This window comes from Alexandromys fortis, unplaced genomic scaffold (genome assembly GCF_014885135.2).
Source record: "Alexandromys fortis isolate MF-2015 unplaced genomic scaffold, M_Fortis_MF-2015_v1.1 scaffold_272, whole genome shotgun sequence".
NCBI lineage: Eukaryota > Metazoa > Chordata > Mammalia > Rodentia > Cricetidae > Alexandromys > Alexandromys fortis.
The window spans coordinates 3,147-25,261 of record NW_026068149.1 but is presented as its reverse complement, the minus strand read 5'-3'; the positions used below and the strand labels follow the sequence as shown (position 1 = coordinate 25,261).

The 22,115-nt window shown below is 38.6% G+C and overlaps 1 protein-coding gene across 5 annotated transcripts in view; it reads right to left on the bottom strand.

Moving 5' to 3' along the window:
- Window positions 1–21,728, bottom strand: part of Nox4 (NADPH oxidase 4) — an 87,903-nt gene extending 66,175 nt beyond the window's left edge. For 3 of the 5 annotated variants that reach the window (XM_050127236.1, XM_050127232.1, XM_050127233.1), the window contains exons 1-2: window positions 21,310–21,728; window positions 20,627–20,722 (exon numbers count right to left, since the gene is read on the bottom strand). In XM_050127236.1, coding sequence (XP_049983193.1) covers window positions 20,627–20,722; window positions 21,310–21,366 — 153 coding nt within the window. In that variant the 5' untranslated portion in view covers window positions 21,367–21,728. The remainder of the gene's footprint in view (window positions 1–20,626; window positions 20,723–21,309) is intronic. The other 2 variants (XM_050127235.1, XM_050127234.1) reach the window with 2 other exon arrangements.
- Window positions 21,729–22,115: the final 387 nt, after the last annotated feature.

Genomic DNA, 22,115 nt, shown 5'->3' with positions numbered 1-22,115 from the left:
ATAAATGCTATTCTTTCTAACATTTGATGTATTCTGCTTTTGGTGGAGGAAAAAGAAAAAAAGAAGATAGAATGGTAAGAAATAAAACAAAGAGAAAGCAAGAAGAAATATGGAAGAAAAAAATTAAAAAATTCTCTGAAATATATTACATTTTTACATTACTCATTTCTTCGTTGAACCCCAATTTTTTTCTTAGAAATGAAAAGAGAAGGGCCTGGAGAAATGTCTTGTAGTTAAGAGCTCCTCTTACAAAGGACCCAGAATCAGTTCCCAGCACTCACATCAGGGTGCATAACCATCCATAGCTTCAGTTCTAGGAGATTCAAAGTCCTCTTCTGCAGGTACTGAGCACACATTTGAAGGACAGGGATACATGAGTTAAGCACTGTCGATAAAATAAACTAAATAAAACTAAAACATTGTTTTGAGTGGAGGAGAAAAAGAGGAATTATAAAAGAATGTAACTAGTCCATCCTCTCATCACAGAAGGGATATTGAGACTGTACAAGGCAGAGGACCAGGATTCCTGATGTGAGATAGTCTTCTAGACATGAAAAGGCTACACCCGTGAAATCTCACTAATACAAATGTGTAAATAAGACCTAAATAATGACCACACAAGTGGACATGCCAACAACATAGGTGAGGAAACCTCACGAGGCCCCACCTGTAGGTGAAGAGCTACAGGATATCAATGACTGCAGACAGAAGAAGAATTAGCCTTCTCCAGGGACGAGCCTTCAATAGGGGTAATCCAATCCCAAGTGGCCAGCCCTAACACATGTGCATACAAAAAGCACTAAATGGACATGGTAGGATGTATATTTGTAAAAAAAAAAAAAAAAAAAGGAAAAGAAAAAAGAAAAGAAAAAGAAAAAAACAATCATTTCAAAATTAGTAATAAAGTTGAGAGTAAGGAACACAGAAGTAGTTGGAGAGGGGAGAGGAAGAGTGGAAATTATGTAAAAATATTACCAATGTATTATCAGAAATATTTTTAAAAGATATGAAAATAACAATAAGATTCTGCCAAATAAAAAACAAAATAGGGAAAAGAGAAAATGGCTCAGTTGTAAAGAGGACTTGCTCTTTCAGAGGACTCAGACCTAGGGTCGGTTCCCAGCACTCATAAATTGGCTCACAAGCATCCAACTCCACTTCTAAGAGACCCGGAAAAATTTAACCCACAAGATTCTAGACGGCTGCTTTATCTGCAATATTAACATACCAGGATAATAATGTCTCTTAAAATATGTAAACTAAGATCTAATTAAACATGAAAGTTCAGAACTTTAAAAATACTAATAAATCGTCTCCACTTCCTTTAGGATTAAATACTTTATAAAAAATTTGTATTCTTCCTCATTAGTAGTCATTTCATTCTGGAACCATTTAATTATTGTTTTTACATTAAACTACACAGTAATTCAAATCAAAGTGATTTTAAATGCACCTTTGGGAAGGACAGGGTTTATTTTGGAATTCCTTTCCGTTTGCATGATGCAAAACCCAACTGGAAATTTTACCAATGATTCATTTCCTCACATATGTTTTCTGAATATACTTGGTTTAAAAAAAAAAAACTAAAACCAAAGCTTTCCCCTCAATTCATAAGGTACAAAACTCATGCATTCAGAACAGTGTCGAGATTGAGGAAAACAGAAAAGTGTTTTTAAATTGGCATTATTAGAAATCATTCACCTCTTTACTTCTTGAGTGACATTCTACATCAGTATGTTTGCTAAGTCTATTCATTTTTATTTAATTCCTATCCTGCCATTGGCTCCAAGAGAATCCACATTCTGAAATGAACGCTCCAGAGTTCCCGTCTCAGGGAGCTGGTGGTCACTAGAGGGCAGTATTATTTTCCTAGTTCACGTTTGTCCCAATGTCCCAGAGACATAATTAACAGAATTTCTGGTGTGCTGTCATGGTAAGATGATACATACACTTGAAATCTTGAAATCCTTGTGATGGACTGCTTGATCTGTCCGCCCCCCACCATGTTTATTTATTGAAGCATTAGTCCTCAAGGTCCTCAAAATTCTTCAGCACATTGGAAAACAACAGCTTAAAGAAATCAAGACCCCCGCCATCTCCGGAAAGAATTAGAATTCTATTACCATGTTATAGTTTTTTCTATTATATTTGTCTTATTTAATTTCATTCAGCTGATGTTACATAACATTAAGTTAGATTAGCTTTATAGGCAGTTAAGTTGCTACAGACAAAGAGGGAGTAGCAAATTTAGGCTGCAAAGCCCTGTATTTGAAAATTCAGGTACTTGTATCCAGATGTCTTATTGTGTGATTTCATAATTGTGCAGGGTTAGCTTGGCCATCTTTAACAACGCACCTTAAAGAAAGCAACTTCAAAAGCATCTGTTTGTTTTCTATTGCTCTTGGGTCCAGAAAATCCAAGAACAAGCTACCAGGGTGTTCAGTGTGTCTGTGAGGGCCATCTTTCTGCTTTGTAGATGGCTGTTCTCAGGGTGCAACTGAACATCATGATGGAAATCAGTAGATATGAACAGACACACAGACAGACATGGAACATGAACTAGTCTTTCCTTCTTCTTTAGGGATTCCTTACATAGTATACCCTCGTCTTTGTCACGCAGACTCTACCCTTCTGGCCTATTTGTCTCATCAACTAAAGGCCTCAACTCTTAAACCCAGCACTGTAGGAGTGAAAGGGGAGAGGTTACATACGTTCAAACTATACACAGCACAGGATAAGTGCATTTTTGGATGAGAGTGGTCATTAAGGGGACTGCTGTTTAATAACAACTACTATCAAGGAACAGACTAGAAGGAACTAGAACAGAGCGTGGTACCTTGGTTACCGTATATCACTGATAACAAAAATGAAACTTTGTTAATGACAAGCCACTTATGTCTGAGTTACCTCTAGAAAGGAGTCAGGAATAACCAGGGTTTGTCAGGGAATTTATGTTGTCACTAACTTTATTAAAGTATAATTCTTTTTATTGAGTTGGCAGATATTCTAATTAGCTTGACTTAAGTGCTATTTCACAGTATATACACATAATTAATTGAGTTGTGTATCTTTAATATGCAGTCTTTTGAATTATCAATCTTAATTCCTTTTACTCCGTAAGTAGAAAATAAGTTAATTATAATTTCTTAAAAGTGGATAGAGGAAATGGGAGGGAGAAATGATGTAATTATACTAAAATTTCAGAAAAAAAACAATCATATTTTAAATTCAAATGGTTATATCTAGCTAAACAGACTTCACAATATTAAATATCCCTCAATTATATTAATCTTAACTACTATGATAATCCTACTGCTTGTTTATACAATGATGGCTTATGTCCATTTTTGGAGGTATTCACATACAATTGAATTTTTTTAAGGTTTCTAACATTAGGCAGAATAAAACATCTAAGGTAAGCATCTTGCATATAAACTTTCTCAATATATCTACCCATTGCGTAAGACAGATTTCTAGTAACTAATTACAAATGGCACAGCTTTTAAAGATACATTATCACCCTCACTGGGGATGGGGTCCACCTGTCAATACACTGCCTTTTAGTGACTTGTTCCAAAGGCTTCTGTTCCCCTGGCAATCTGCATGCCTGCGAATCTAAAGCTCCTTCCCAGCTCTGTTTTTATCAACATGTATTGACTGCACTAAGCAGGGGGTGTCATGGCGACACTGAGTACATTCAAATAACGTTCTTTCACAATGTCCCCTTCACCTTCTATCTCCCCTCTCCCCACATTGATCCGTTTCTTCCTTGGTTGTCCCTATTTTGCACTTCTGTATTTTAAAAAAACATCTAGATTCCCTATATGTGAAAGAAACAACATTTCTCTCTATGGAACTGACTTACTTTGCTTATCCTAAGGATCTCCAGTTCTTCTCAATTTCCCGCAGATGAAATGATTTTATTTTCTGGCTAAGTAAACATCTGTGTATACATATTACATTATCTACTCATCTCTGATGTGCCGGAGTCCATGATTGCTTACTGTGATTAATGCTTCTTTACGTGGAGGTGCAGGTATCTTAGCTGTAGGCTAACACAAATTCCTTCAGGGATAGAGTGAGGAATGACTCAGCAGTTCTGTGTTTAGGGGTTTTTGCTGTTGTTTTGCGCACACTCTGTGGTGATGTCTATGGAGACGACAATAGTTTTTATTCCCATTAGGGGTGTATAAAAGAAGTCTTTTCCCTGGCTAAATTGTCACCATCACTTGTTGTAGAACATATATTTTTTATAACCAGAAAACCTAAAGGGTCTCATCTCCTACCATCTAACCTAGGGTCTATCTCTTCTCTGCGAGTTTCCAGCCAAGAGGAAACATCCTGCTTGAATTCCTCCGGAGACAGCAGTCTGTTCCACTGTCAAACTGTTTTATTTTCTTATGTGCAGATGAAATCTGTTTCCTGGTAACTTCCACCCACAGAGCTGCACTGGATAACAATTTCCTGAAATGGATATCTAAAACAGAAGATAAAGGGGGTCTGAAAAGGGGATGATTTCCTGGTCTAGTATTATTTTTTCATGTTGAAAATAACTGATGGCGTTTGTAACTCTTGAAATAATTTTACGAGTTGCTTATCGTCGCAGACACTTCCCAAGGCACCTCTGTTAAATAAATCCACAAAAGAGGCACAGGAAGATCACCACCATATTCCTTACTCTACGGGATCCAAGATTATAGAACAACTGTTGTCCTTGCGTTCGTGACACGTAAGTCTGATTCCCAGGATTCACTGTGAAGCCATGACCCTTCTTTTCTACACTAGTAGGGGAAAATACAATGAGGAAGAAAGAGTAGGAACAGAATTTGCTCCTACTGCAGCTCACTACATTACATGGAGTGTAAAGCCAACATTCCTATTTCCCTCTTAACTTTACCTAAGCTAAAAGCTTTCCATTCATGTGGTTTGCTTCCTACCCAAAGTTTTGGCATCTTATTAAAAGACTTTTTAAAAAAATTAAAAGGAAAAAAAATTCTGCGAATTAGCCAATTCCAGGAGAACAACACCAGGTACCTTTTCTGGTGAATTAATTTTCAAACAAGCATTTTTCTTCCAACTAGGAATCTCTTCACAGTTTGGAGAAATATGACATCTTACAAAGGGCTATGCAAATATGTTGCTCAAAGGGCTCTGAAAAGGCCTTGGCAGTGTTAATAGTACGTATAGAACAGGTCCCTTTCTTTAGCTTCCTCTTGTGCATCAACAATCAGCCATTTCCAGGAAAAATAAAATACTAGAGTTTATAAAGCGTATGTGTATTGTGATCCGCTATTTGTCAAGATATATGTGATCCTGTAAAGTTAATTTTAATTGATTCTTCTCCCTCTGAACCATATTTAATTAAACCAAGTATTGTATATTAAACTATACAATGCCTAATTCTTACAGCTCTTTCATAGACTGGCAGATCATCAGCTCTTCTGTTTGTATTTAATTAAACTACACCAACATTTTATAAAGAAACAAGGATGGGAGGTGAACTCCCCTCCAGGCACTGTCATTTCCTAACTACACAACACAGGCAGAGGAAAATGTGAGTTTACACACCTTATCCAGTACCCCTCCAAAGCACAATACCTCTTTACCCTTTTATCCGCTCATCCTTTTTTCTCAACTCCTAGAGTTTCCTATTATGACATGGAAGACTTTACCAGACTTTCCCAAATCTGACTACAGATGAGAAATGCCCGATGTACTGATGGGCTACTTTAAAATCTGCATACCTTCAATGCCCTTTGTAGAATTCTGGGTTTTGTATCTCATGATGGGTAGCAGTCTAGAGAGATGGCTCAGTGGCTAAAAGTGCTTGCTGAAATCAGACTACCAGAGCCCTCATAAAAAGCCAGAAGAGATCACATGTCTGCAACCCCAACACAGTGGGGGTCAGGTCAGAAGAATGGGGGCTTAGCTTATGCCGGCCTTGGTCCAGGTACAACCAATGAGAAATCTGTCTCAAGGAAATATGACTGAGAGGGACACCTCACATTGTCCTCTGTCCTTCACGTTCGCATTTGAATTTATAAACACAGGCCCACACGTGCACACATACATGTACACATACACACATTCATAAACCACACATAGCTATATCACACACACGTATGCCTGGAACACATACCTCACACAAATGTGCATATACCATACATAATTGTATATATTATATCACACGCAAAACAAACAACAAACAAACAAACAAAAAAGCTCTGTTGTGGGCCCCTCAAGACTCACAACTAATTTTATGCTGTCCCAGTTCAGCATACACTCTGAAGCCATTAATTTAAGTTAGAAGTCTCTTTACTAGCTGTGTGAACTTACGTAATACTTATTCTATCTCAACCTAATTTTTTTCTCACCTGCAATTTGAAAAACGAAGAGACAATAGTACATACATCAGAAAGAAATATATAGTAATAAGTGCATGATATAGAATTAAGTGTAGGGGTGCTTAGCAACAGGCATTGTTAGCCATCCACAAAAATAAGATAAAGTTTCTCTAAAGTCCATTCTTTCAGATATCTCATCTTCATCTCTGTAGAATGGGGTCCCCGTTACAATTATGAAGGTGAGCTTGATTTCACCCATCTGCATCTAATGAATTCAAAGGAAGTTCTAAGCAACTATTAGATGCTGAATAAATGAATGGCCCTTCAACGTTTTTTCCACCAGTAAAAAGAGGGAACAAAAAGTGATCACTCAAGAAATACAGTTCAGATCTAGGCTTAGAATTCAGAACCGCTCTGTCTTATCACCCGGAAGTAACCAGTCTTCTCGACTCTCCCGTTTCCAGCAGCTCAGACTAATTCTGGAAATGAGCAATGCCCAGTCTGTAAAAATATCTGAGAGCAGCTAGAACTCTTTCATGAGTCTACAGGGGTCAGTCAGTCCAAGCCATTTTTGTCTTAATTTATATTACAAGTAGGTTTTGACAAGCCAAATTGATGATATCATAAGGCCATGAGGCTATATTTTCATATGTGGCTCAGATTAGCTCCCAGATGCATTGCTTAAATTAGTCCACATTATCTCTACAAGTCCCCGTTCCCTATCCACAGCTCACAGTATTTCTATCCCATCTGTGATGCAACTTGACCTTATGCAGCCTCCGTGACAAATAGACAAACTCTAACAACCTTGGAACTCCAGCTCAAGGCTTACTTTTCTGTGAGGATCTATTAGAGCAAACACTTCACTCTGCCCTCTATATCTCTTCTCCCATTTTCAGAAACTCTGACAAGCCTGGAGCCTTTTTCAATGATTCATTTATGTCAAAGAGCATTTAATTACAGGCCAGATTGTTTTATATTTAATTATTCACATCTCCCTAACTTATCAAGTGTCCGTACAGGTTAAATGTCAAAGCTTAAATTGCGTCTTATTCCTGGTGATCTCAAAATGCATAGTCATTCATAAAGACTTTATGTGTAATAAGTACTCACTGGGCAAAACATGGTTTGAGCAATGAAAGGTGGCAAAAATAAAATGTGGTCATCAAACAAATAGAGATAAAAGACAAACCCATGAAGAAGCTGATTATATAATGCTCCAAAATCTTGAAGGTTTTTGTATTTTCTTTTTCATAACCTAAAATGCCTGTGATACTGTGGTTCTTGTGCCTATAAATCAATTCTTTTTTCTTATGTGAATGGTTTCATTATTCAGTTTGTATAATGAATACATCATTATAAGGATATGAATTTAGAACACAATGGATGTTCCATGGCAGCAAAACTTCACTCAAGAAGAAAATATGAGCTAGAGAGTTGGGGAGATGGCTCAGGCAGTAAAATGCTTGCTGCACGAGCACTAGGAACTGAGTTTATATCCACAAAACCCATAAAAAAAAGAGCATGATGGTGTATGCCTCTGATTCCAACACTATGAGGAAGAGACAGGTGAATTCTGGAGGCTCGATGGCCAGTCAGTCAAGCCAGTAGGTGTGCTACAGGTTCAACGAGAAATCCTGTCTCAAAATAAAATAATAAATAAATAAATGAAGTAGGAAGTCAAGGGTGATACAGAAGACAGGCTTGTGCCTTGTAAACACCCCCCGACACACACACATGGGTGGGTATACCCACGTGTATGCAATACACACACACACACACACTAAAAACACTAAAAACAAAACAACAGTTAGCTGAGTACTGGAGCAATTGTTTAGTATGTGAGAGTCCATAAACTTGATTCCAGAACCACAAAGAAAAGGGAGAACAAGAGAAGACGACAAGGACAGGAGAGGGTAGAACGAAGAGGAATCAGACAGGAGAAGGGAAAGAGGAGGAAGGAGAAGGGGGAAAGTGGGAGGAGCGAAAGGAGAAACAGGTGACAGATGGGGAAAATAAAAATGGCATTCAGTTATGAGTTAGTTAAAAATCAGATTAAACAATAATGATTTTGATACGGCTTCACCAAGTCAGTTATAGATGGCATGTGGTGGACAACTAGGAAATCATCCATATTGATTAATTGTTTAAAAATGTATATTCTCCAATCATCACTTCTTATAAAACAAATGAAAGTGGACATCCTTAAGCCTGTAATAAACTATAACTGAGGTCAAATAATGCTAACAGGCTTCTGTCCTCCAGCTGCCCTAGAAACTTCAAACTTTCCCGTAATATTTGACTACAACTGACACCGTTTCTCAGTTTAAACAGTGCGAAGGGAAAAGAAAATCTCCAAAACAAGTGATCATTTCCAGAGGAATAGCCGATGGGAGATCAGTGAGCAACATGCCTGCCACCATAGCACAGGGACCCAGGCTCCCTGCCCAGGGTCTTGTTTAAAGCTGAGTGTAGTCATTGCTGTGTGTAACCCTAGTGCCAGAGTGAAGAGACAGGTAAATCCCTGGAGGTTCCTGGTCAGACATTCTTGTCAATCACTGAGCTCCGGGTTCAGTGTGAGACCTTGTCTCAAAAAATATGGTGGAGAGCAACAGAGGAAGACACCTTGATTGCAGTCTCTGGGTTCTGCCCATGTGCAAAAGTGTTCACGCACATTTACACTCACAGGCATGCACGCTAAATGGCCGCTGCGGTGAGCCTTGAAGCCTAGGGCGCGGGCCCGGGATAAATAGAACAGGCTTAAGAATTGTTTCCTCATAAAAATAAATATATAACCAAACAGCAAGAACCTATCCTACTCTGTATCCAGATTTCCTTATTGCCAACTTAAATCCTTCCTGCGTTGAATGCTAGTGTATTTCTTTCCATTCTTTCTAAAAGTGAAGATTCTTTTATGTTCAATGCAAGCATGGTTTTTCCTCATAAACGTTTATTACAAGTCAATGGAGCATGTAGCTATTACATAAGAATTTAAGCCTCTTTCTTTAAAGTACAGAGGAAAACAGTATCAGAGCTTGATATTTCTGTCAGTTTGTATCTAGCTTGTCTTTCATGTATCCAACCACTATGACAACAGTGATTCATTTCTAGACTGTGTCTGTCTGGGAAAGTTAAAGTTCAACAGGACTGGAATTCAAGATTGCATATAAGCATGTTCATGAGCTTCTACAGACAGTGCTGTTGAAGGAAGAGATCAGCAGCTGCCAAGCAAAAAAATGTGGATCTCGGGTAACACCTGTGGCCTCAATTGAGGTCACTGGCTTCTAAGACTTAGAACCGAAGAAGTTAAAGAGCATTAAAAACCACCTTCACTTGGCTTTAAGGAACAAAAATACTTCCAGTAAACCCATGAAGTGGCTTCACTTATTTGGCTGAAAGACATTAGTGAGATGAATCATCTCTTTTTATGATATGGTGATCTCTTTTTTTTTTTTTATGATGATGTTTGTGCCCACACCTAAGTCTTTATTACCTTTTAAGATATAAAAAAGCTTCAAGAATTAGAGAAGTTGGTTAAATAACACTGCTAAATTTTCTTCCTTCAACGTAAGTAATCTGGGACCTGGGAATGGTCAGGAGTACAACTGACTTTGCTGAACGATCGACTTGAAAACTCAGCAGGGCCCAGATTTTCTCAAGGGATAGACATACCACATTTGACAACAATCATCACCTGCAGAGTGACTTCGCAGACACTCTTCATCCAAGGCAACCATCCCAAACCCTTGCCTCATCCCTCGTCATTAATCCATTTTCAAATTTTCCCATATTCTTTCTAAAATTAAAAGCCAAAGCGGGTACCTACATTTTCAATGGAAATTGAAGAACCAGACCCTGTAGTTAATAAATTTTATATAAAGTATAATTTGAAGCTCACAACTTGGTCAACGTTCAAAAATTTATGCTATTTGTGCAATATCATACCATTACCATTGATACTCTTGATGTCTATAGTTATTTCCATTTTGACCTTTGAACTAAGAATCACATCATGCTCAGAAAACATTAATGGCAAACACCTCATTTCAACAGAAGTTAGAATGGATGGCAAAAAGACTCCAACAAATTAAATTTTATATATCTAAAACTCTTCCTTTAAAATGCATTTTTTCTCCTTACATTTGACATATTCAACTACAAGAATAGACCAGTTTTATTCAAACAAACTTTTGAAAAAATGAATCCAGTTTGAACCAGCAACTAAACTTTTCAAAGAATTGAATTTTCTATCTTATGTTTGAAAAGATGTACAAAATTCAAACATCTAAATAGTTGTTTCAGTGAAAGTTTCTAGATTCCAAGACGGTATTCAACTCTAAAGAAAAGAAGAATGAGATGTAACAAATGGGATACAGACAACTCCCAACAGCAAACACCACCTTATCTCTCAAATAGAGACTGAAACCTCGTGTGGAAATCCTACATTCTTGTGTCATTCCATGCCAGCTGAAAGACATTAATACAAACCACTGATGTTTGTCAGGTGTTCCCCTTAGACATTATGAACTATGGGGGAAGAAAAGAAATTTTTCACTTTGTCTACTTCAATGTATTTTGAAAATGGAATTCAAAGATCATGTTTCTTCAAACCAGAATATCTGACACAGCTCAAAACGCCCACGTAACTTATAAGGTAACATGAGCAAGGACTATCAGTGGGGTAGATAAAAGCAGCGTCATCACACTAACTCATCAGCTCATCTGTACCCGCAGGTACTACTTTTTACTTTCAAGTTTCATATCAAACCCTCTTTGCTTAGAGTACCATCATGCACCTTGAAGTCGGGGATGGCAGGGTGAGAGGAAGGCACACAGGCAAAGCATACTGAGGAAGGAGCTGGACAAACAAGGACTAGAAATCTGCCAGAGCAGCTGTCAGGCTGTTTCCCTCCAGCTGAAGTGAGCTTCCCAAGTTTCGTTAAATGTTTACTTTTAACTTTACTTTTAACTTACTCATAATCTGAAGTCATGAAATTGAAAATTTTATTAAGAGAAAAGGGAATCAGGTCAAAAAAGGCATCATCTAAAGTTATTTCTTAAACAATTCTTAATTTAAAAATCTCTCTATTTTTAATCCCAGAGATATAAAATGCTTTACTCTGAGTACATAATTCATTTCATTTTGCCTTTACTACATGTGACTTTTAATACAGATACCTGTCTTTAAGAATTTCTAGGGCCATAGAAATAAATTAGGCCATATAAGACAATATATTGAAATAACATATCATAGAAACCATTGTCAAATTCAGCTTTCTAATTTCTAACAATACACACAATCAAAATCTACATTCTACTTACTCCTTCCACTATTCCCTTAGTACCATTGTCAGTATTGGAAAGAACTCATTTTCATCATAAATGCTATGTCACACCGTTTAAGTTTATCACAGAGCAAACTTTATTGTCTATGAAGGTGTAAAGCGAAGTAGGCTCTAGGTGCTGAGTATTTCCTAAGCGAGTAACTTGCTGTTAAACAAGTTTCCTTATTACCTATAACATGGCACAGGCATTTGAAGTCACACTTCAGTAGGCACTTCTGTAAATGTAAGTGGTATATTTGACATTGAAGTTAACTCCAGTTTTCCTTCAGGAAGGAAAACCCTTCTCTTATTGCTTTCTGCAAACGTTTCTTAGTGACCTTCAGGAGTGTCATGCCATGGCACTATGGTAATTAGAACCTGTTGCCTGCTGAGAGACACAAACACTATATGACATCTTTCACATCTGTGCTGCGTTCAGTTCCCCTAAACATGTCATAATGTGCTGTGTAATACGGATATGACTAGAACATATTTGTGTTTTCCCGGGTAACGAGTAGTAACATGAATTACTATATAAGGTTGTAAAGGAAGAGAATACAGGAAAGAAGGAAACTGCCATCTTTCAAGATTTTAAAAATAACACAGTGACCTTCATGTTTAAATTCTTTTCTTAACTTCCTCTTATGAATAGGACCTGTGTTGAAGAAGATTCAGGACTTTTAAAAAATATATAGTAAGAATATAGACCAATTTCAAGCCCATGAGTAGACTTCCATGAACACTGCTGTTACTTTAACTTTGTTTAAAGAATCAGAACAATATCATGAGATAATTATATTTTATTATTTGCTTAAAAACTGCAATTAATAATAGTAATAGGTCTTCTTAATGACTTCCTAATTAAAAAAAATCTACCTCAAACAGAAATTCTACCCAACAATCAGTCAAGTTCCTACAAACTTTGCGACCATAACAAAAAGCAATACATATCTTTCTCCTCTCAGAAAGAAGCAGGGATGAAAGCAGTGGTCAATCAAAGGTTCCAGATGACCAATGAAACACAGCCTCATTACTGCATATCTATTTACTAAGCATCGTATAAGCACTACAATAATGGATAAAGGGACAAACCAACATGCCTTGCAAGCCATGTACTGTATGCTCAGCAAATCCCCCCCATCTCTATGTCATTGAACCCCATTTAGCATGTATACTTATAAACATAAATAATACAAAATATTAGTCTTTAATGGTATCTACAGTGTCACTACCAACAACACTAAATACTACTATATAGTATTTATAGCAATACTTATACTCTAAGCATTTATGTACCAGATGCTAAGCATTGCACCTGCCTTTTCTTATGCAATCTTCAATACCTAAATTTCATTTCAAACATTAGATTGTGTCAGAACTTAGTTTACCCAAAGCCTAAATGCATAGGAATGCCTGAACATGTTCTTTGAATTCGAGGCCAACCTGGTCTACAGAGCAAGTTCCAGGACAGCCAAGGCTACAAAAGAAACTTTGTCTCAAAAAAAAAAAAAAAAAAAAAAAAAAAAAAAAAAAAAAAAAAAAAAAGCCCTGAACCATTATTTAAACTCATCTCCATAGAATTCTAAAACCCGAAGTTTTTGTAATAAGAAAGTACAAAGAAATCTTTATTCTTCCTCTCCAGAATTAGCTCTGGGATTTTAAAAATTGTTACTATGGTAAACTCAGTAGTTAGCAGATTGGACATGAAGAAACACTGAATAGAAGTTAGAAGATTGGCTTTCCACATTCAGTTTTACTCTGAGTACAGGAAGACTGTAACAATCCCTTTAGTCTCTGGGGCACATCACAGGACTACTGTCTTCCCTCACGTTTCTGCAGGCTGACTAATTCTCAATAGAAGGATCTAGGGCCTGTGCTGCACGTGAAACCAAACAGCCTTCAGAATCCACAAAGCTCGTTCCCTGGAGTCAGATTTAATGCCATTTAAGCTATCAAAAGGAAATGCTGATCCTATTGCTCCTGGAGAGTTCATTTATTTGATTCCCAAGGACATGAAGAAAGTATAAGGATCAACGAAGAACATTATTTGAAATAAAGGTAGTAGGGCTGGAGAGACGGCTCAGTGGTTATGAGCACTTGCTCCTCATCCAGAGGACACAGGTTTGATTCCTAGCATCCACATGGTGGTTCACAACTTTCTAACACTCTAGTCCCAGGAAATCCAATGCTGCCTTCTGACCTCTGTGGCCACTAAGGATGTAAGTAGCACACAGACATACAAGCAGACAAATCATTCATTAAACAAAATAAAATAAATAAATATTGAAAATATTTTCAGAATAATATAGTAGTCTTTAATAATATAAGTTTGATCAAGTACTTATTGACAAAGATAAAGGTATAATACATAATATATAAACAAACATCCAAAAAATCTCATTCAGGACCATTGTGAGAGGATGTACATGAACCTCAGTTAAGGACAGAGAATGTAGGCTTCCGAGAGAGCTCAGCAAATACAGACACTCCCTACCAAACCTGGTGGCATCAGCTTTATCTCTCCAAGGCATGCATACGTTAGCAGGAAAGAAACCACTCTTACAAACTGTCTTCCACACATGTGCCACAGCATGTGTCTCCCCAAACCCAAGACACACGCATACAGTCTACATACAAAAATACTGCGTAGCCATGCCCTAGTGATCCTCCCTTTGAGTACTGTGATTACAGCCATGTACCAGTGGTGCCGTGTGTTTGCATGCCTTATCGTGGATTTCCTTTTATATTTTCCAAAATAGAAAACTGGAGTTTGAAGTGGTTCATTCACTGTCGTCCACGGAATCAGTGGCCTGAACACTATTTAACCTATTGATTCTCAGGCCAGAGTTAGCCCCGCTGGAATAAACAGCATTAATTGGACTGTCAAGATGGCTATATACCCTAGGCAACTTAAGTTAGAGCTTTGGTGGCACATGCGGTATCTCTGACCTCCAGTCCCATGCTGTGGCACATTCCACCTCCCCTCATCACACACATATATCATGTATGCTCATGCACTTACAATAATAATAGCCGAAATCATAGAAAAAGAACACATTAAACTCCACACTGCGTGGCTACTAGCTTTTTATTTTATATGAAATGATACGTGAACACATATGACAGTTGAGGAAGCTTAGTGACTTGCCTTCAGGGTAAAATTTATTTTCGGCCTTGAGCTTATTTTTGATTCTTCTGAAATTGTTAAAGAAGTATGAGATATTTTACGTAGGTTACTCCCAATTCCACATATCGGAAATTTAGGGCTTAATCTTTAACCTCTGCTATGTGTCTACCACATCATTCATTTTTATAAATATATAAAACCGCATTAAAGTGGAAGCTGAGATGATCTTAAACATTTTCAAATCTGTTTTCTTCATTTTGTGATGGAAGTAGTAATATCAATAACATTGCGTCATTGGAGACTAGTGGAATCTAGACCATAAATATATCATTTCATTGATTAATTATTTATCTTTTAAATTAAACCACGAATTAGAGGTTTTTCAGTTTTTTGTTTTGTAGAAACTGAATTATAGACTCTTTGACTTCCTAGTCATGCTCTTGGACTATAGCCCAGTGTTTCTAGCGGCGAATTTTCCTTCTTGCTTTTTTTGGTATCAGGAAAAAAATACCAAAATTTGCTACCTAGTAAAAGCAGATAAAGAACATGTGACTAATGTCAAAGTAATATAATATAGACCCTCTCACTGGTCAGTGATTAAGATCTCGCATTTCAACATCAACAAAAACTCTTGCCTACAAATATCTCTGAGCTGAAAGCTCAATCCATGCGTGGCTAAGTCTAGACAGAGACTTTTATAATTTATAGAATAAGGGGAAGAGTTAATGATTAAGCCCCCTTGGGTTGGAAATTCAAAGAACATATATTATTTCCTTCCTCAGCAGATTCAAAGCTGTGAAAGTAACACTGACTTGAAACCCCAGGTCTTTCCACCTGGAGACCACAGACCCCATTGGGAACAGGCAGAGAGCTGCCTCCTAAAACGTTATGGAATAACCCTAGGCACCAAGACATGGTAAATGCTCTTGGCTATCACTAGAGATTTAAAAAGAGTCAGAACACTCTCAACTTTCTTTCAACATGGAAATCTCAGTTAAGGCTTTCCAAAGGAAAAGATCACTGCAGTAGATCTCAAACATTTGTGGGAAAAAGGAGGGAAAAAAAGTTCTCATCATAGCCTAAGAACAATTACAGAGAAAATAAATATTTTGCACAAAGAAATTAATTTGTAGAGAATACAATATAGAAAATTGAGACAACTTGATCTGTTATTAGAAGATATATGTTTGATTCACATTATATTATTTATAGCAATTAAAAAAAAAAACACCCTTGACAGTTGGTAGCATTCAGGGCACTGTGTATATTAGGCAAGCACTGGACCACAGAGCTACATCACTCAGTCCAGATTCTTTTTTTTTTTTTTTGACACATGATACATTAGAAAGAAATTGTGTTTATGAAATCTAATACTATAAACAATGACTTTATACCAACTAAAGGCACAAACCTAGTTTTCTCAGGGTGGCTCATAATACATTGGTATTCATTATTGTGGTGGAAAAAAAAGTAACCACATTTTACATCCTTAAAAAAAATAAATGGAAACAGAGTTCACCTTAAACATTCAGAAGTATCTTTTATTTTAAAAGATGCTATGGGAGATTGGATGAAGTTATCTTGGATTTACTTATTTGTTTGTTTGGCTGTTTCCAAAATGCAGCTTGTCACAATTAAACATCTCCAAAGGCGTGCATGATCTGATTAGCACTTTAATTTGAGCATAAACCAGCCGTGATAAGGTTGCCTCTCAATCTAGGAACAAATAATCCTAAGAAATCCTACCAAAGCATATTAATCTCACCTTTACTTAATCTTCCAGTGGTTCTTCTCTGTCAGAAGTTTCCTAACCTTTAAAATTGTTCTAAAAACAACCACATGATCATAAAAACAAACACTCCACTTTTGCGAATTGGCTTTCCCATAACGCTAACCAGCTCTCACCAGCAAGTTTCGATCATGACGCAGAACTCTGAGAAGTATTTTATGGTCCAAGCCAATAATTATCACATCCCACACCATCCTATTCAGTGTGAACTTCTGTTCAGTGGAGAAGGAACTCGGAAGACACCAAAATTCAGATCTAGATAAATTGTTTTGTTTTGTTTTGTTTTTACATTTATGGGGTTTGTGCATGTGTGTGTGTTTGAGGGGGTGCGTGTGTGCATGCCTGCGTGCATGTGTGTGGTGTGTGTGTGTGTGTGTGTGTGGAGGATAACTTAGGAAAGCCATTTCAATCCTTCCACCAGGTGAGTCCTGGGGATTGACCCAGTTCACCAGGTCTAGCAGCAAACGCTTTTCCTGCTGAGCCATCTCATTGGTCCCAGAGGCATCTGTAACTGAGCTAGTTTGGTGAATGGTAAGGTCACATGACTATCCAGGTAACAATATTCTACCTCCAAAGTTGTTACTTGAAATGTCCAAAACAAGCCACTTGCCACATCTGGTGATTTGGTATGTTAATTATGCCTAGGATTAATATGGGACTGATTTGTTGTGTTTGTTCAGTGATTTTATTAACTTTTATTCTCAAGACAGGGTCTTACTACCATGCTACCTAGAGTTCAAGCAACCCACCTGCTACAGTTTCTTAAGTAGTTGAGACTGTAGGCACTACAGGTACACGCCACAGGCACCTGACTCCTATATTTTAAATTTAAAGTTGATACTGCTCATGTGCGTTATCAGAAAAGTTTATGTGTGTGTATTTATGTGTGTGAATCTGCTTATTATCTATGAACTTTGTAAAATCTAAATAAGTCTAGTAATTTTGTGAATCAATATGAGGTTATAACTTAAAAGAGAACAGAATCCATACTCTATTACAAATATACAAATATTTGGCAAGATAAACTGTCAAATATCACTTTGATCTTTTTAAATAATGAATATATGTCAAAAGAATGATACTTTATGTTTACTGAGCTAAAGGTATTTTTCAGTTAATTCCTGCAGCTTTTTACTTTGTCGTGCATTATATTTCTATTGAACAACACTGATAAAAAAAATATTAACCAATGGGATAAGTACTTAGGATCAGTGGTTCCTTACAGCTTATGATACCAGGATACCTTTGTTACTACATTTTACAGATAAATGAGAGCAACTGTGCACTTAATGTTATTATCAAAATGTTTGGGGAATGGGTTTATTTCCCTTTGTGCTTTTTTCCCCTTTTTGGTATGTGTTTGTTTATGTATCTAAGTGAGTGTGTGATCTGTAAGCTTCTGTGTCTGAGTACATGAGCCCATGTATGTAGATACCAGATGTCTGGCTCTATCCCTCTCATTGCCTTGAGACAGGGACTCTCCCTGACCTGGAGCTGGGCTAACATCCAGCAATTCTCAGTGTCCCTGCTGTGTCCGCTTCCCACAGCACTGGGGTTATAGAAGCTTGTGGTTATTCCTTACTTTGTACGTGTCTGCTGGGCATTTGAACTCGGGAATTCGTGCTTGCAGGACAAGTGCCGTCTTCCAGTCTCCATTTGGGATTTAAAGCAATGTAAATGATTTCTAGAAATATCACCATGTTCTTTTGTTTGTTTTGTTTAAACCTATTGTTTACCTGAAGGTGACTTAAAACACCACAATACTTGTATAGCCCTCAGCATTTCTAGATTTCTGTCAGCGTGGAACTGTTTCACATATATAATTTTAGCTTATTAAACAAGTAATATGCAAAAAATGTAACACATGGAGACCAAAATGTACATTTTAAAATTAATTGTATCTCATTGGTGCACCATATTTGTAATAGAGAAGAAACTGTAAGTTCTTCCACTATAATACCATACCCCATCTTTGTAAGATGAGAAAGGTAAGCCCAGAAAGACTATCGACAAAAGTCACATTACATATGCCTCTACAAAGTACACAGTATTACTACGGATGGAAGCTCTTATTCATTAGAAACTAATATGTAAATTGAAGTATCTGTTACAAATAGCTTAGATAATTAATACTACAGAACTCACAACAGGTAATTTTCAGAAGTGCCAAGAAAGGCCATTCCTTTCTACAAGGAGTTTTGTTGAAGTGTTGAGGCCTGCATAGGTAGCTCGGAGGTCCACCCACTATGATTAGTCTGGAGTTTCCAAGAAAGCTAAGGTAGTTGAGTCTTTCACTCATGTATCCAGTCCCTGCCATGCACCAACAGTTCTTGGACTTCTCTGATTTGTAATATCATTTGCTCAAAAGCACTAATGCAGAATGAAGATAGAAAAGTGGATCCTACTTTAATATGTCCTTCAAATATGTTGGATTTTGTCTATTCCTTTGTGCATGTGCTTGAACACGCCATCTTAATCATATTCGATTTGCCACCAGCATCAACTTGAAGTTAAATTACACAGCATCCAAGTACATAAAGACTACCTTGTTGGATTTTTACAAAATTAGTTTGCTAATTGCTAAATGTTGTCACAGGGTTAGAGTAAAAATTCAAAGAGGAGTTATGGCTTTTGCAGATCGTAGATTTATATAGTAACAAAAGCACCCTAATCAGAAGACATTCTGCTAGTGTAAATCTCAGGATTTTTCCCAAGTGGTCCACCAAGTTATGTATTAAGTGAAATAAGCCTCACATTTGAAAATTTATAACTTATTAATTCACTTTGAGCAGTGAGTTTTCAAGAAATGGGTATGAAAGGCTGGACATTCTTGGGAATTCATGGGAGAAAAGTTTCTTAGTTTTTTTTTTTATTAGACTACAGTTACTTGCTTGTTTTTGTTTGTTTGTAGGGTTTTGTTGCTAGTTTACATTAGAGTGTAAGGCATTTAAAAACCAGTAAAGATTTTAATCCCTGTGTCCATTTAAAAAGCAATGTGAAGGACAGTCCTAAATAACTAGATCAAAGTTGGACGGATGAAAGAAAGGCAAGCATGCTAACTTCAGAATTCTTCAATAAGAGGTCGTTTGTTTTTTAAACTATTTTTCTGAACCCATTACTTAAAACTAGAGCGATTAAATGTTAAAAGACGTCACCACCAATAACAAATACAGTAGTCTGTTTTGTAAAATATCTATTAGTTGAACTTACTGCAGGCTTGGCATGTGCTAATGACTGTCTCTGAGTACTAAGGCTAAAACATGAGCATGTGTATGTCAGGCACAGGAGGAGAACTAGTTACCCTGAACTCATCTCAAGTAATGTTAACTTTTTTAGATAGTTACATATTTATAAAAATCAAAGCAGTAAGTCTCCTCTTTCGAGTGACAATGATAGATCGGCTGCCCTGGGATTGTACAACACATTTCTAATTTTGGTGGTTGCATACAAAAATTCTGTCTCCTTATACAGAGTAAGATGTCCTTGAGGAATTCTGACAGTCACAGGCTCAGGTAAGGTGGACATGGAACGGGAGAAGGATGTGAGACGCACAACCAAGAGAAACATCAACATGAAACAAACCACGGCAGAGGCTTGTATGATAGTGTCCTCAGACTGAACCATATCCAGCCAGCCACCTAAGGCCACCAGCCGAGACCTACCCAGAAGTAAGGAACAGCTCACTTTGTGGGTGTTAGTAAAACAGCTGAAATGCTCTGGACAGACGTGGGTGCAGGCAGAAAGCCTTGCTAAGTGTAGACTAACAGCCTGTCCTAGGTTGGTCCTCCTGGAGAAGCAAACCCTTCAGGGCTCCCTGGTGCAGTTTACAAAAAAGCAGCAATTTCCTTCAGGCACTAATAGCCTGGTCTGACAAGTTCATTCGCCTCACTTTAGCAGATACTACCCCTGGTCCTTAGAGAGCCGCTTTCTGAGAGAAACGTGTTTACACAAGTATTACTCTGATAAATGGGCAGCCTGACAAAGCTCTGTAGCCCTCTGCTCCCTTAAACCCACTCCTCCAGGTCACCCCAGTTTCACTTACACCCAACATCTCATGAATGTAGTAGTATTCGGGCCCTTGGTTGTACAGCAGGAAGGTTTTCCAGAAAAGCAGGACATTTAGGGACAGCCAAATGAGCTAGAGCAGTAAAGGAAAGAATCAAAAATTACAAAAAAAATTACAAAAAAAAAAAAAAAAACACAACTCCATAGAAGCCCCTCACTGGACTCTCAGCCCTGCACAGGCAACCTCAGCATTCACCGAAAGCATGCTCAATCAGAAGTGGAAAAGCCACTCTGAGGACCCTCGTTTGGCCTTACGCAGACTCTGCACCTGAAATAAAGGTTGGTGGTAAATCCACCCCTGAACAAACTGAGGCTAAGATACCAGACATCACCATGGCAGAAGGGAACTAAAGCAATTGGAAGAGTAAAAGAGGCAAGCCTTTGAAAGGCTAAGGAAAAGCCGCTTTGGCTTCCCCTTCCTCCACGTAGACTCTCCATCACTCTGTAGTGAAGTTCGTCTAGGTTGAGCAGGAAGGAGTTATCTTCAGTAATGCGTAAAGTTGAGCCTAGGTGAAAAAGTCTGGAACAACTCTCCCCTCCCGCTCCCCGTCCCGGTCCCAAACTTCCACTTCTTTTATCCCACCCGTGCACACTCCAAGAATGAATCAAACTCGCTGTGAGACAGACAGGGCGCCAAGCCAGCCTGGCCCGCCATCCTACCAGGCAGAGGTGTTTAACCCCTTCGTTGGCCAGCCAGCTGCTCCAGGACACCGCCATGCCGCCGGCGCCCGGGTGCTGCGCTCCGCTCCGTGCGTGGGGCTGAAAGGGGCGAGTTGAGGCCGGGGCAGCGGTTGCCGGGGCGAGGCCTGCAGGGGGGCCGCGGGGGACCGAGGGTCAAAGGCTGGACCGAGTCCGGAGGCCGGGCAGGAGGTCTCCGCCCCGGCTCCCACCCGCGCCGCGCCCTCGCCTCCCCGCGTCCCCCCTGGCCCTGTGCGCCGCCCCGTGCCGGCTCCTTTGTCTCGCGCGAGCCTGTTGTTGTGGCGGCTCAGGACGTCCCGGGTGGGAAGGTGGAGGCGTCCCCTGCAGCTTCCAGCCCCGCCTGTCCAGCTGCAGACGACACCCCCGCCCCCAGATGTGGGAACGAGAATAGGAGATGTGGGAAGGATCTCTGCATCCAGGCGCGCGCACACCTACTTTCTTAGGAATGAGTCTGTCCCCATCCCCCTCAAAAAAAAAAAAAAAAGTTCAGCAGAAAGAAGGAAACTTGGTAAGGAAATTTGAGCGGAAGTAGCCTTTTGTGTATTAGCGTCCTCTGTCCTGCCAGCCCTAGGTGAGCGGCCCTACCTACAAATACCACTTCGCAGCTAAAGCCTAAAGGCCAGTCTCTCTTTGCTTCTCCTTTCTCGCTGGCCCATCCCATCTTGAGATAAAGCTTTCTAGACTTTGCTAACCACAAATCAGGCCCGCAAAGCGTTAACACTGACGTCATTATCGGGAGGCCCGGATTCCCTCTAGGAGTGTACTCT